This window comes from Pogona vitticeps, chromosome 4 (genome assembly GCF_051106095.1).
Source record: "Pogona vitticeps strain Pit_001003342236 chromosome 4, PviZW2.1, whole genome shotgun sequence".
In the NCBI taxonomy this organism is placed as follows: Eukaryota; Metazoa; Chordata; class Lepidosauria; order Squamata; family Agamidae; genus Pogona; species Pogona vitticeps.
The window spans coordinates 39,884,189-39,899,964 of NC_135786.1; the positions used below are offsets into that span (position 1 = coordinate 39,884,189).

Here is a 15,776-nt window from a genome sequence, read left to right on the forward strand (position 1 = left end):
CCCCCTTCTCTTCAAAGACATCAGCAAAGTCCTCATACTCCAAGGGTATTGCAGACTTATCTGCTGATCCTGCTGCGGCCAATGTAGCTGGTGGATCCAGATGCGGACACGGATCCCTGAAACTTAACTCCCCTCATGTCCAGTCCATTAGGGGATTATGGGTTCTGAGCCAGGAAAGTCCCAAAATAAGTGGGAAACGGGGCATACGGGCAATGTTAAATTGTAGTTGTTCCTGATGTTGTTGAACCCGGAGGATGACCGGTTGGGTTTCTTGGGTCACAGGACCGGAACGGAGGAGACGTCCATCTATGGATTCGACGAGGATTGGAGTTTCTTTATCCTGTACAGGGATCCGGTGCTGTTTTACAAAAGCGGTGTTGATAAAACAGCGATCCGCCCCAGCGTCAACCATGGTGTGAACGAACAACCAACGTCCATCCGGCAGGCAAAGTTTAACGGGTACAAGGAATGGTCCTGGGATGTTAGGATAGGGTTCAGTCGACCCAGCTAAGTGCCCCACGTCTGAGGGTCCATTCAGATGTGAGACAATTCTTTTAACGGCTTCACAGAGTCGAGGTTACGCCGCTTAGCCATGCAGCCCGAAGCATAGTGTCCTGCTTCCCCACAATACAGACAAAGATTCTGGGAGCAGCGTCGTGTCTTTTCCTCAGGGCTGAGGCGGGGCCGAGCTGCTACCAATTGCATAGGTTTTGAGTCCTCTGGTCTGTTATTGGGAGCTGGCAAGGGTGACTGCAGGAGACGGGCACCACCTTGTTCTAAGCGTCGGCACTCTAAGTGACCATCAATACGTAGGCATAGAGTGATTAGCTCTTGCAACGTGTTGGGTCGATCTACACGTGCCAGCTCATCCAGGATCCTATCAGCTAACCCCTCCATATATTGGTCCATAAGAGCTGCCTCATTCCAAAGTAAGTCTTGAGCCAGAAGTCTGAACTCAGTAGAATACTGAGAAACTGAAGCCTCTCCCTGCTTCAGGGCCCGAATTTTCCTGTTAGCTGTGGCAGCTTGCAAGGGGTTAGCAAACGCGGCCGAGATATATTCCAGAAAACCCTGGTTAATTACCCTGGTTAACAGGGGTGAAGGAGCAAGAAGCAAAGGAGTAGCCCATTTAGCTGCCTGACCCTTGAGTAAACTGATTATGAAGCATACCTTGGTTTTGTCTGTGGGAAAGTCTCTGGCACGCAGCTCAATGTACAGCTTGCTTTGTGCCAAGAATGCTGGAAACACCTCCACATTGCCTTCAAATTTTTCAGGAGGAAGGACAGGACATTTCGCTGGAGCAGCAGCATCAGTTTGTAATTGTATTTGTTGTTGTTGGAGCTGGCCGACTGCCTGAGTTAGGAATTGCACCTGAGCAAGCACAGCATTCAGTGGACCTGAGTCGTCGTTTGCTTTTTCCTCCATGTTGGGAAAAGCATGGGGGTGGAAGCAATCTGCCACGTTCCCGGGGGTTACAATAGCTGAAGTCCGATAAACCAGTCCAAGGTCAGAGATACCAAGAATGCAAAGCCAAAGTCCCAAAACAAACTTACAGAGTGCAGTCCAATGTCAAATTCCAGGGTCAGATACACAGTCAGAGTCCAGAGTTCAGAGTACAATACCAACGTAGTCCAGGGCCAAGGTCCAAAGTCCAATACTAGCACAGTCCAGGGTCAAGGTCCAGAGTTCAGAGACACGAACAAGAGCCATGGATGCCAGCCAAGGTTTTGACTCCTTGCTTCCACGAAGTTTCTGGCTTCACTGAAGCTTGTTTTATACTAAAACAGCTCCTTGAGCTGTTGGAAAGCTCTCTATTCTGCTAGTACTCAGGACTAGGTGAACGTAGGTCCCTGTGGAAAGCCTTAGAGCGATCCTCTGCTCTTCTTGCCCCGAGTCTTTTCCGAAGCCTGCCCCGAAGCCTGTCTGCTGTGGAGGGAGAATCTGGAGGCTGCTCAGCTGTTTCCGATCTCTCCACATTCTCCTCAGCCACAGTTAACCCTTCTGGGTCCAGATCTTCGGAAGCACTCATGACACCTTGGTAAATTCTTTGCAATGCTTGCAATGGGTAGTCAAATGTGTTTCTCCTAAACAGAAGACACAGAAGGAATGGCCGTCTTGAAAAGGCAGCTTCCTGGAACAGGATGAGCAAAGTCTAAAAGGACCTCTTTTAGGATACGGTTTTCTTTTAGGTGGCATAAGCTAATAGAAGCAGGAAACCGTGATAATAGAAAGAGTCCGGTAGGCGCGTGGCGCCTCAGCGGGCGGTAAATAGGCGCCAATTAATCAATTTAGAGTACTTGCGCTATCACCAGAGGCAGAAGAGAAGTCAAAACAATCCATAGTCAGGGCAACAGAGAAAAGGAGGTTGATAAGCCAAATCCAGGTCAAATACACGATGAAAAAATAAGTTTTTAACACAGCTCTAACCGAGAGGTTCCGACTCCACTGGCGGAAAAAATGGAACTGGGGTTTAGCGGGCGGAGCATGCGCTGTACAGGGCAACTCAAACTTTGTTACTTTTCTTATAGATCTAGAAAGTTCTGAGAGGCCAGCGCAGGCACTGTCTTAACCCACTAGTGTGGATTCATAGAGACCACATTGAAGAAGGAAAATTAGTTCCTATTTACAGTCTGCATCGGCTTGATCCATCCCCAATTTACTTCAAAGATCCCGTCCTGTCTCAGTTTAGGGCTGCAGGAATCTAGTCTTGAATATACCATATTTTTCCGTGTGTAAGATGCCCCCCACATTTCTAATACAAAATTAAGAAATCAATATTTTAAGCATAAAACAATATATTTTTATTTAGTAATTAGGTAACATTTATATACCAGTACTCTCATAATATGCATCACACTTAGCTTTGAGCATATCACTTTATTCAGCCTCTGGGCTCAGAACAGTCGTACATTACCAGTCCCTGTTGCATCTGAGCACTGTCTACATACTCCACCTCCAATGAGGTGTATTCCAATTGGTTGTTCTGCATCAGCTGACGTCCGTAACAAGGCTCATGGTTGGACGAAGCTAAGTCTCTTGACTGTAGGAAGCTAAGCCTTTGTGATTCAAGGCAACTAAGCCTCATGACTGAAAGAAACCTGTTTGCAGAGGCAAGGTATGGGCAGTTTTGCAATCACACAGTCCTCTTGACTTACTTCTGTGTATAAGACGACTCAATTTTTAGTCTAAAGATTTTAGACAAAAATATTGTCTTATACACTGAAAAATGCAGTACTGTACCTACCTCAAAGCCTGATCCTGGCAATACTATAGAGAACCATAGAAGGCTCTGTTGCACTCCTTGATAAATAAATGAGGAAGCTAAATGAACCCTGTACCAAAACAATTTTCAAGTCTCTATGGAGTGTTATTTGTTTGACCTTATAATAAAAAAAAAGGAAAACTTATTTTTAATTATTATTGAGCCTCTCATTTTTGCTGGATAAAGGCAAAAGAGCTTAACTTCGTCCTTCCCATGGGAGAGGCCCAGTATCCAACAATGATTCACACACTTACAATTAATTTAACAGTAGTTACAATTAATTTAACAGTATTAATATTAGTAACAATTAAAACCTGTTTTTCCAAGGCATTGATCTCTCTTCCTTGTTCTTTTTCGAGTTGTGCTATTTTTTCTGCTGCTTCTTTTACTAAAAAGAAAAAGAAAGAGACAACTTCAGTAATTCAATTGGTAATGCAATAAAACAGACATTTGATCCTTCTACTAAACCCATTTTTTCTGATGGGGAGAAAATTCAAATATTTGAATGTATCACAAATGGTTGTTGTGGGTGTTTCGGGCTCTTTGGCTGTGTTCTGAAGGTTGTTCTTCCTAACGTTTCGCCAGTCTCTGTGGCCGGCATCTTCAGAGGACAGCATTCACAAATGTCCCAATTATTTATAGTTGTGTCTATTCCACAATGCATGTCTTTATGGGAAAATATTATGTCTGATAAGAACATGGTCTTCAGGATGTTTGATCTGTGATTGTACACCACAATCACAAAACTAAAGATTGTAATTTATAAACAATAATAGAAAAGGTGTGTAGAAAAATAATATGGGTCATAAAGAGATTCTGTCAACCAGTCATTCCTGAACCCTATCAGCAACAAGAAACTTCACTCCAAGATAAGAGGAAACCCCTCTAGGTATCCATTTCAGAAATTAGTGTATCACAGTAAAGTCCCAATATTTCAACTGACTGGTGAGTCTGCAATTTTCCATCAGTGGAAAATATTCTTCCCATGGGATGCAAAGAAGCATTTCCCACTAAAACTCCTGAGCTGGATAAGATTTAAACTATGCTCCTTGTCTCATTTGGGAGACCCTTGCCTCTGCAGTATTAGACTGAAACAAATAACAAGAGATTTTAGTCTTCCCTAGACCTTGGTCTAGTGTCCCCTTCATGGATTGCTGCCTTGTCATGGCGAAGGGGCTTGAGTAATTCAGAGAAGCTATGGGTTATGCCATGCAGGGACACCCAAGATGAATAGGTCATACTGGAGAGTTCTGACTAAATGTGATCCACCTGGAGCAGGAGCTGGCAAGCCACTCCAGTATCTGCACCAAGAAAACTCCATGAACAGAAACAAAAGGCTAAAAGATATGATGCTGGAAGATAAGCCCCTCAGGTTGGAAGGTGTGCAACGTGCTACTGAGGAAGAGCGGAGGACAAGGACAAGTAGCTCCAGAGCTAATGATGTGGTTGGGCCAAAGCTGAAATGAACTCAGCTCCAGACACGCCTGGAAGTGAAAGGAAAGTCTGATGCTGCAAAGAAAAATACTGCATAGGAACCTGGAATGTAAGATCTATGATCTATGAACCTTGGTAAGCTGGATGTGGTCAAACAGAAGATGGCAAGAATAAACATTGAACATCCTGAGCGTCACTGAACTAAAATGGATGGGAACAGGCAAATTCAATTCAGGTGATTATCATATTCTACTATTATGGGCAAGAATCCCACAGAAGAAATGGAGTAGCCCTCATAATCAACAACAAAAGTGTGGGAAAAGCTGTACTGGGATACAATCTCTAAAATGATAAAATGATTGCAATGCAAATCCAAGGCAGACCTTTCAACATCACAGTAATCCAAGTTTATGCACCAACCACCAATGCTGTAGAGGCTGAAATTGACCAATTCTATGAAGACTTACAACACCTTTGAGAACTGACACCAAAGAAAGATGTTCTTCTCATTAAAGGGGACTAGAATGCTAAAGTAGGGAGTCAGGAGATAAAAGGAACAACAGGTGAGTTTGGCCTTGGAGTTCAAAACAAAGCAGGGCAAAGGCTAATAGTTTTGTCAAGAGAACAAGCTGGTCATCACAAACACTCTTTTCCAACAACACAAGAGGCGACTCTATACATGGACATCACCAGATGGGCAATACTGAAATCAGACTGATTATATTCTCTGCAGCCAAAGATGGAGAAGCTCTATACAGTCAGCAAAAACAAGACCTGGAGCTGATTGTGGCTCTGATCATCAGCTTCTTATAGCAAAATTCAATCTTAAACTGAAGAAAGTAGGAAAACCCACTGGGTTAGTCAGGTATAATCTAAACCAAATCCTTTATGAATACACAGTGGAAGTGAAGAACAGATTTAAGGACCTAGATTTAGTGGACAGACTGCCTGAAGAACTATGGATGGAGATTCATAACATTGTACAGAAGATAGCAAAAAAACCATCCGAAAGAAAAGGAAATGCAAGAAAGCAAAGTGGCTGTCCAACAAGGTCTTACAAATAACAGAGAAGGGAAATAAAATGCAAGGGAGATAGGGAAAGTTACAGGAAATTGAATGCAGACTTCCAAAGAATAGCAAGGAGAGACAAGAAGGCCCTCTTAAATGAACACTGCAAAGAAATAGAGGAAAATAACAGAAAGGGAAAAAACCAGAGATCTGTTCAAGAAAATTGGAGATCTTAAAGGAACATTTTGTGCAAAGATGGACATGATAAAGGACGAAAATGGTAGGGACCTAACAGAAGCAGAAGACATCAAGAAGAGGTGGCAAGAAAACACAGAGGAATTATACCAGGAATATGTGGATGTCCTGGACAACCCAGATAGTGTCGTTGCTGACCTTGAGCCAGACATCCTGGAGAGTGAAGTCAAGTGGGCCTTAGAAAGCATGGCTAACAACAAAGCCAATGGAGGTGATGGCATTCCAATTGAACTACTTAAAATCTTAAAAGATGATGCTGTTAAGGTGCTACACTCAATATGCCAGCAAGTTTGGAAAACTCAGCAGTGGCCAGAAGTTTGGAAAAGATCCCAATCCCAAAGAAGGGTAATGCCAAAAAATACTCCAACTACCGTACAATTGCACTCATTTCACACGCTAGTAAAGTTATGCTCAAAATCCTACAAGGTAGACTTCAGCAGTATGTGGACAGAGAACTCCCAGAGGTACAAGCTGGATTTCGAAGGGGCAGAGGATCTAGAGACCAAATTGCTAACATGCGCTCGATTATGGAAAAATCCAGAGAGTTCCAGAAAAAACATCTATTTCTGCTTCATTGACTCTGCAAAAGCCTTTGACTGTGTTGACCACAACAAACTATGGCAAGTCCTTAAAGAAATGGGAGTGCCTGACCACCTTATCTATCTCTGGAGAAATCTGTATGTGGGACAGGAAGCAACAGTTAGAACTGGATATGGAACAACTGATTGGTTCAAAATTGAGAAAGGAGTACGACAAGGCTGTATATTGTCTCCCTGCTTATTTAAATTATATGCAGAATACATCATTCGAAAGGCAGGATTGGATGAATCCCAAGCCAGAATTCAGAGTGCTGGAAGAAATATCAACAACTTCAGATATGTAGATGATACCACTCTGATGGCAGAATGTGAGGAGGAATTAAAGAACCTGTTAATGAGTCTGAAAGAGGAGAGTGCAAAAAATGGTCTGAAGCTCAACATCAAAAAAACTAAGATCATGGCCACTGGTCCCATTACCTCCTGGCAAATAGAAGGGCAAGCTATGAAGGCAGTGACAGATTTTACTTTCTTGGGCTCCGTGATCACTGCAGATGGTGACAGCAGCCACAAAATTAAAAGACACCTGCTTCTTGGGAGGAAAGTGACGAGAAACCTAGGCAGCATGTTAAAAACCAGAGACATCACCTTGCCGACAAAGGTCCGCATACTTAAAGCTATTGTTTTTCCAGTAGTGATGTATGGAAGTGAGAGCTGGACCATGAAGAAGGCTGACTGCCGAAGCATTGATACTTTTGAACTGTGGTGCTGGAGGCGACTCTTGAAAGTCCCCTGGACTGAAAACAGAACAAACCTATCCATTTTGAAGGAAATCAACCCTGAGTACTCACTGAAAGGACAGATCCTGAAGCTGAGGATCCAGTACTTTGGCCACCTCATGAGAAGACTCCCTGCAAAAGACCCTGATATTGGGAAAGTGTGAAGGCAAGAGGAGAAGGGGATGACAGAGGACGAGATGGTTAGACAGTTCCATCAAAGCTATCAACATGAATTTGACCCGACTCTGGGAGGCAGTGGATAGGAGGGCCTGGTTTGTTCTGGTCCATGGGGTCATGAAGAGTCAGACACGACTTAACAACTAAACACAAAAGAGCTTGGTGTGTCTGAGCATATGTTTGATGTCCAATTTGTACTATTATTTTAATAGTTTTGCCTGGAGAAGGACAAAGAGGAGTCGCTATCAACTCTTTCACCCCCTAAAATGTTGACAGAAGTGCAGCAACATTGTATTTAAACTAATTATGGGTCTATGGGGTAGGGATGGCAGCCCAACAGATAGCCAGGTCAGATTGTGAATATTTCTTGCTTTTCTGTAAGTCACTGCTTGTACACTGTTGTCCCTAGATCACTTCCTCCTAAATCACTTCCTCTTTCTTCAAGGAAATAGTTTAGTTGTTTGTTCTTTTCTGCAGTGGATGGATGGCCATGAGGGTGCCTTCATTTTGTCTATCACCACACCTATACAAAGGGATGCTAGCTCTAAGGACCTCTGTGCTCAAGTCTAGGCTGTGTCTTGAATGGATTTCTTGGGGAAACAAATGTACTGTACATTTTTTTCAGTGAGTATCCTGAGTGATTACTTCTGCTTCATAGCTACACAGTCAACTTGCTGTCTTGCTGAACTCTAATATGAACTACAGAATCATCATAGTTAACTACGAGCATAAGCCTAATCCACAGTCAATGACACTAAGTCTAGGTAAGAAGCATGCATATGGGCAGTAATCTTCTAATTCCAGCACCCTGAGTATTGAAGCAATGGTTAGAAAAATAACTTTCCATAACAGAAGTTAACTGAAACCTTTTGCAATGGCTCAAAACCTAACCAGTGACTGGTTGGGTTCCTTAAGAAAGTGTTTAAGAGGTATCTGGAAAAATTGTTTCAAAAGCATAGTCATATTTTTGGGAACTGTACAGGTTCACTAGCACTTGATATAGGAGGCATATACTCCTTGTTAATGAGACAGACCCAAGGCAACAGCATTTTCCTTCCCTGAAGGCTTTATTAATGAGAACTCCAAAAGCCTCTGAATGGGACAAGCTAGTGAAAGAAATATTCATAAAGGAGTTCCAACCTCTGTAATACTCTCCCGTTTCCTTGTCAGAACAGCGGGAGAAGAGTTCCAAAGATGCTTGAAAAGAAGTCTGCCAAATTCCCCTCCTTGAATTTAACATAGTGATAGAACATTGGGTGGTCTATCCCTAGCCTTTATAAGAGGGAAAAGAGCTCTGACCGCCCTGCTCAGCACAGGTGTCACCAAAAACATTATGACTACATGATGCTCCAGTGTACTATCTTAAAGCAGCTTCCATGTCCGAACTACAATGGAAAAGTGTCTCCCTACACTGCACAGTTCCCACGGACTATGATGTAGGAAAGTTAAAATGGACTCGAGCAAATCCACCAGCTTGGAGGTTGTTTTTTCATGCCTGAAGCACCACAGTACAATTAATAAATAGATCAGATAATTTTCACCCAATTATGGGCAACATCAAGAGCATTTTGGGCAGCTAAATCTACTCATCAAGTCTTCCATAGTACATGTTGAAAGGCAGAGCACAAAGACACAGGTATGAAGTTACTTGGTTTTTTCTGCACTGACCAAGTACAGTATTGATGTCAAAACCCTGTTTTCTTAGGTAAACCTTGGTTCTACCAACTGTGGACTGTAGCCTATTAAGTGACTTCCAAGTAACCCAGTTATCTGCGTGACCAGAACTAGACGTTCCTGGGTTCCATCCATTTTAAGAGGTGAGTTCTTCCTTTCCACACTACAGTATAGTCCTTCAAGATTTACATGTTTTGAAAAACTTTTTCCCTTGATTCTAACCCATAGTGGGTAGCCAAAGAATGGATGATGCAGACACTTTCGAGTCTTTCATTATAGCTACCTCTTTTCATATGTCACTGGATACAATACTTGTTAGCCAATTGATTTTATCCAATCAAGGACTGGATTCAGGCACCCAGCAATAATTCTAAAGCTTTCATTGAGTATTCTATCTACCCATTTTGTATGGGCTCAGCTATATCACATTGGACTGGCATAGTCACCTCCTGCACAGGGCTAAGGCTGTAGCTTTTTGTGACTGTGTGCCCCAACTGATCCCTGATAGCTTCAAAGAATACTGTTACTTCCTGAGACCATCTGTTTTGTATTTTGGCAGTATTTGGTCAGCATATAATCCAAAGTACATGGGGGGGTGATCTAGTTGGACACCTTTCCAGGTAGCCTGATGTTTCTAAGATGCATGCTCTTTTTCACATGGAAGGCAGGTTTTTGAGTCTTGGTACTGTTGGGTTTAAGTTAATTTCTATCATAATTTGTGCCAAATTCTTCTAATGCATCTCTTAGAAGATGTTCTGTCATCTGAACGCTGTTTGACTTAGTAGCAAGTGCAAGATTGTCAGCATAATAAAACTGTTGGTGCCTTGAGGAAGCAGCTGGTTATTGGTATATAGATATAAAAATAAAGAGAAGCAGAAACAAAACACTAAGTTAATGGATACAAAGAAACACAGAGGCATAAGCAAGAAAATCCAAACACAGATGATTGGTTTGCTATGACTCCCTTTTAATCCATTCATCATGGCTGTTAGGAAGCTGTACCAGAAAACAACACATTAGCTTGCGGGCAGTACTTGGTGAGCATATGCTCCACACTAAAAAATTTTTGGGAAATGAAGCAACAATTTTTTTTTTTTAATCCATGTCATGTTTCTCATAATGGTTTTCTATTAGTATTACCAATAAAGTACAGAACACACTAGTTTTGCTTCATTTGTGTTTAAAACAGAGGGAACATAGTGCACAAAATAAAGAATAACAATTAGAAATCCTAAACCTATCTCTTCTAAATTTTATTTATTTAAAATATTTTACTTCTCCCTTTCAAATATTGTCTTACCACCATCTTGTATGAGATATGGTTGTACTGGATCAAATGAGAAAACAGATAAAAATAATCATTCGCATCATTTTTTTCAACCCATATTAGTCATTGTTATATATGTTTTTTGTACTATAGAAGAATGTATCAAAATGATTTATTTTACTGTATGTAAGACTGTGCTATAAACTTGAATTAAGATCCTCACATTTAAAATACATTTCCAGTCTGGTGTTCTCTGCTTGTACATGAAGTTCTTCAAAGTCTTGTATCAGTCTCTTAAAAATGCAAATAAATCTTTGAGAACAACAAAATCCTTAGATTGTCATTGAATATATGCAGAAATATTAAATATTTATATTTAGAATCAATGTCAATTTTCTCTATAGTTAGAACAGCCCATAAGATATCAAAGAATACCCATTAATTCAAAGTACCATATTTTTCCGTGTATAAAATGACACTTTTTCCTTAAAATAATTAGAGGAAAAATAGAAGGTTGTTTTTTACTTGGACGTAAGGAGGGGGAGGGATCAAAGCGTTTTGATCCCTGAGTTCCCCCTCCACTTACTTGTGAGGAAAGTGCTTTCCCCCTCCACTTTCTTTGCAAAAAGCTGCTTCCCCCCTCCGCTTTTTGCAAAGAGAGTGGAGGGGGGAAGCACTTTCCTCCTAAGAAAGTGGAGGGGGCAAACAGGAATCAAAGCACTTTGATCCCTGCCTTCCCCCTCCACATTCTTGCAAAGAAAGAAATTTGGGGTTAGAAAAGTGGGGGAATATCTTATACAAGGGAATGTCTTATACACGGAAAAATACGGTATCTAAAAGCAGGCAGATGGAGAAAATGATTTGGAGGAGAGAAGTTGTAGATGAAACAGGAAATGTGAAACCCCAACTGCTTTTTTTCAAGACATACTGTAGCAACGTCAGTGGAAACCAGGAGAAATGGTAGAAGGAAATGAAAAGAGCAGCATCAGGTAGAGAGCTATGTTCTCCTTCCCTACTATGGTGCTACATGTTCCCTCAAATTGTGCCCTCTGTGGCCACTTTTATAATACTTAAAAAAGACCCAGTGGGTTGCAGTTGGATTTTTTTATTATTATTATTATCACTTATTTTGCAAGTGTGATTTCTCTTGCACAAGGGTCTGCCAAATTTTTGCCTCTGGAACACAAATGTGATTTCAGGTTCTCATGATGCTATCTGATACATATAGTCCGAACCTAATGAGTTACTGAAATACAGTGGTAGATGTCGCTATTATATTGACTGCTTAATTGCAAAACTATGGGAACTTGACTTGGCTAGGCACCAAATTAGAGTGGGCTAAACCAGGTTGCTTAAGATCAGATAAGATCACATAGAGGCGAGGAAAGCAAACCATACTTCAAATGATGCTGCTTAGCATAATCAAGATTTTCTTTCCATTTAAAAGGAAAGATACTTTCCAAAGGAAAGATTTCTCAAGATTGTTAAGTTCTCTTTGGAGAAGCCTGTTAATGATCTTGAGAAAACGTTCACTTGGCTCTTGTTTTTCATTTTTGCTAACTGTTATTGCATATCAATAATACTTTGACAGGGCCTTTAAAAAAACATTCAAAGCATCCCTGATAGATTAACAATTTAAAAAATGTAAAACCTCTTGTTTGCTGCCCTCCAAAGGAGAGCCAAGAATTAAATTTTCCATTTCTCAAGATCATTAAGAGGCAAGATCATTAATAGGCTTCTCCAAAGATAGCTAGCCAGCTGCTTTAGTTTGATCCCAGCAATCACACATGCTGGAATCAAACTGAAATGGAGCCTACCCGCAGCTAAAAAAGAGTAATCCCTGAAAAGGGGTCAGAAATGTGAGGATATGAATGCTTTTGAGATGGGCTGTTTCATGCTGACACTTACGTTGCCTGATCACCAGCAAAAGGAGCAAAACAGTCCATCCCCAGAGTGGAACAAACAGTGGAACAAATGCCTGTGTGGTCATATACTTTCTCTCACCAAGTTCATATAGCTATTTAGAAAAACAGCAATGAAAATACAGTACACAGTTTCATGCACTGTGGCAATTGTCAGCCAGAGATAGATCCAGTTTCTGCCATCTGTCCACCACTACTCCTCTGAATGATTCATAGACTAACAGCCATACATCCTTTCCTTTCTTTTTAAAATTACATTTTCATATTTCATTTCTTCTAGTAATGATGAGATTCTGATTGAACAGAAACTGGGTAAAAGGAAAGTGACAAAGTGTGAGAAGATTTGGAGTGCACTCTAGAGTTATTCTTCTAATCACAGAATTCTCTGAGGTGAATCCCAATAAAGATGTTCACTTAGATTATTGCCAAGTGTTTTACCTTCATTTCATTACCTCAATATTATTGTTAAGATCCACATACATCTGTCTGGTTTCTTCACGTTCATGTTCATCTAAAGCAAAAGTAATTATGACAAATAATTTTTTTATTTAAAAATTAGCAGTGATCAATATAATTTGGACATTTATATTTAAAAATATTAATTAAAAATTAATTTAAAAATTTAATTTAATTAATTTAATATACAATATGATTTCTCAAAAGTTGGTTAGTCTTTAGAATTAGAATGTTTCATAACTAAGGAGTCATTACTCTTCTACCTATTCTTATTACAGGACAAACTTCCTCTACAAAATAAAGTACTGTATGTTGTATCAATCAAATAATGTACTCTTGCCTATTTTGAATGGAGCACAAGAAATTTGTTGTTTTATAAGTTAAAAATCAGCATGTAGAATTCTCTTTCCTATGGGGCTACAAGAAGTGCTACCAATTCTGGAAAACTGAGAGGAGATGTTATGAACTATTCTATTCAATGGTGATGACCATGATAAGGATGATGATGAAGATGATAATAACTTAAAACAGTAAAAAAAAAGGAGTCACTTCTTAAGGGATATTTACATTTGTTGACCTTCTCTATTGATTGCATAAACTTTTCTTTGAGCAAGTTGCACAAATGTCTTGTAGCATTGTTTCTGGGGGAAAATAATTATATCAGTATTACTTCAATAGCTTCAAAGGTTTTCAATATATTTTACAGAAAAAGGAAGTCTTAAATTGATATGTTCTGAAAGTGGGTTCCTTGAAAGTGAATCACTTCCTCTCCAGCCCCTCAAAGCACAGAAAGTATATGCATGACATAACACACAATGATGATGAAACTACAGTATATGATACATTTCATATGTAGCATTCACCTGAGTGTCTGCTTCTTTCCCTCTTGTTCAGCTGAGTCTTTGTTCCTTCCTTCCTTCCAAGTTCCACATGCATTTGCCTACAAGTAACTTCTGCAAACTGGTAGGGAAGTTTAAACTTTTCCCCAGCAAAAACTCTTTCCTCCCAAATCTCCACCTCCACCCTAAAAGGCAGAACTCTGCCTTGGGAGTATTCCATCTTGGTGACAATATTCTGCCCACCTCCCCAGATTCTAGCAGGTAAGTGATTAGGAAGACATAGCTTGAGGAAACAGTTTAACCTTTTTTCCCTGTGTATAAGGGTCCATATCTGGATCAGGTCCAGTCTGTTCATTTTGAAGAAAGAAAGAAAATAAGATCTAGCTGCATGCAATATATTTAACCCCAAGATCACATCAGCACTAGCATTCAAAGTTAGAAAGGGTACACTCTATCTTCTTTGCAGATGGACATAATGTTAACCATTCACAAATGAAACCATCACATTTCTTTCAAAAGCATCCTATTTCCTTTCTTTCAATTGTACCTTGAAATTATCCCAAATCTTCTAAAACTCCCAGAAATCCTGGCCAGCCCAGCAAGTGGTAAAGTTTTCTGGGAATTGTAGTCCAAGAACATCTGGGGACCCCAGTTTGAAAACCACTGTGCTAGATTATCATCCTCTCCATACATATGAATCACTAGTGCGAAGATCTGTCTGGTGATATCCCATTCCCACAGATGGACAGCAACAAGTAGTGAGAGGGAATGCATCCTTCCTTGTTTGTTTTTGTGGTTCATTGCTGTTATATTCTTGGTTATTATTATTCCTGCTAGCCTCATCTCAAAACACTTAATAGCTTTAAAAACTGCCAGTAATTCTAGATACTTTATGTCACAGGTGTGCTATTTGGTCCACACAGCATATACAGCTTTTTAAATTTAAATTGTCAAAACAACATCCAATTTTTTTAAATGTTGCTTCATTTAAAAGGATGCTGAAGAGAGAGCTCTAGAAGGAAGCGTTTAGAGACATCCTTCCCTGAAGTGATAGCCAGATTTGATTTTATTCCATCCTTACTGTCATCATCAGTGTTTTGGGGCTAACTCTTACATACGTGTTATATAATTTTTAGTTTGTTTAATTTTTCACTATTGGGTTGATTGGAATGGGGGAGGGGATGCCCTGGATTAAAATCATTGTTAACCATCCAGAGTAGTGCATTACACTAAAAGGATGACTGCATGGTCAAATACCATGGGATTTGCTCTGCTTATAAAATGGATTGATTCATATATTTTTTAACTGTCTGCATGATGTACAAGGTTGATTCAAAGTGGTCCAGCTTTTTTTCTGCCAAAGCAGATTTTTTTTTCTATGCCTCTAGAGGGCTACAACCTTTTCACCATGGGAGGGTTCAACTGGGCTTTTTCCCATGCACACGCTGTTTTAAAAATTGAGGGGGCATGTCTGTAGTGCTAGCATTAACCTCTCTCGACAGAGCCTCTTCTCCCACAAGTCACTAGCTGGGAGGGATAAAACTGTAAATAAATAAATAAATAAATAAATAAATAAATAAACAAACAAACAAACAAACAAACAAACAAACAAACAAACAACTTGCATAAAAATGGGGTGGACATGATATACCAGAGGGGAGGACATGCAAAATCAAAGCACTGTGAGTAAGGTTTGCTGTGAAGCTGCTTTATCATTTAAACCTTTGAAAAATATTTCTGTAGAAAAATAATATGGAAAAGGTACTTCATGACATCAGCATGCAGAGCAAGAAAAATTTAGAACAATAATTTTGCAAAATATATCTTAATTCAAAATTCAGAATGATTCCATTCAGCATCACCCCTTTGCCCTCAGACTACCTTAAAATTATAAAATCTTTTCAACATAGAAGCAACATTTTACTTTTACTTTTGTTTTGTAACAGTAACAGCTCATCTAGTTCCCCAGCATAAAATCGATTCCTAACTGCAGCAGCATTCATGCCGTTCTGTAGATTAGCCCTGCAATCATCAGATCCTCATCTGTAAAAAGACAGTGACTTATTGTACTGTTATCTTCTGAGGATGAATACAACGAGAATGGATTGTCCTTTCCCTCGATACATAGCAAGAATTATAAATTACATACATTGTGCTACTGAAGTCA

General features: G+C 40.0%; 1 protein-coding gene across 2 annotated transcripts in view; it reads right to left on the bottom strand.

Moving 5' to 3' along the window:
• SYCP1 (synaptonemal complex protein 1) overlaps window positions 1–15,776 on the bottom strand; it is a 113,697-nt gene that overhangs the window by 85,786 nt on the left and 12,135 nt on the right. The window contains exons 1-5 of one of the 2 annotated variants that reach the window (XM_072997140.2): window positions 13,634–15,773; window positions 13,338–13,411; window positions 12,767–12,825; window positions 10,616–10,685; window positions 3,577–3,650 (exon numbers count right to left, since the gene is read on the bottom strand). In XM_072997140.2, coding sequence (XP_072853241.2) covers window positions 3,577–3,650; window positions 10,616–10,685; window positions 12,767–12,825; window positions 13,338–13,365 — 231 coding nt within the window. In that variant the 5' untranslated portion in view covers window positions 13,366–13,411; window positions 13,634–15,773. Of the gene's footprint in view, window positions 1–3,576; window positions 3,651–10,615; window positions 10,686–12,766; window positions 12,826–13,337; window positions 13,412–13,633; window positions 15,774–15,776 lie in introns of those variants that run through there. The other variant, XM_072997139.2, reaches the window with a different exon arrangement.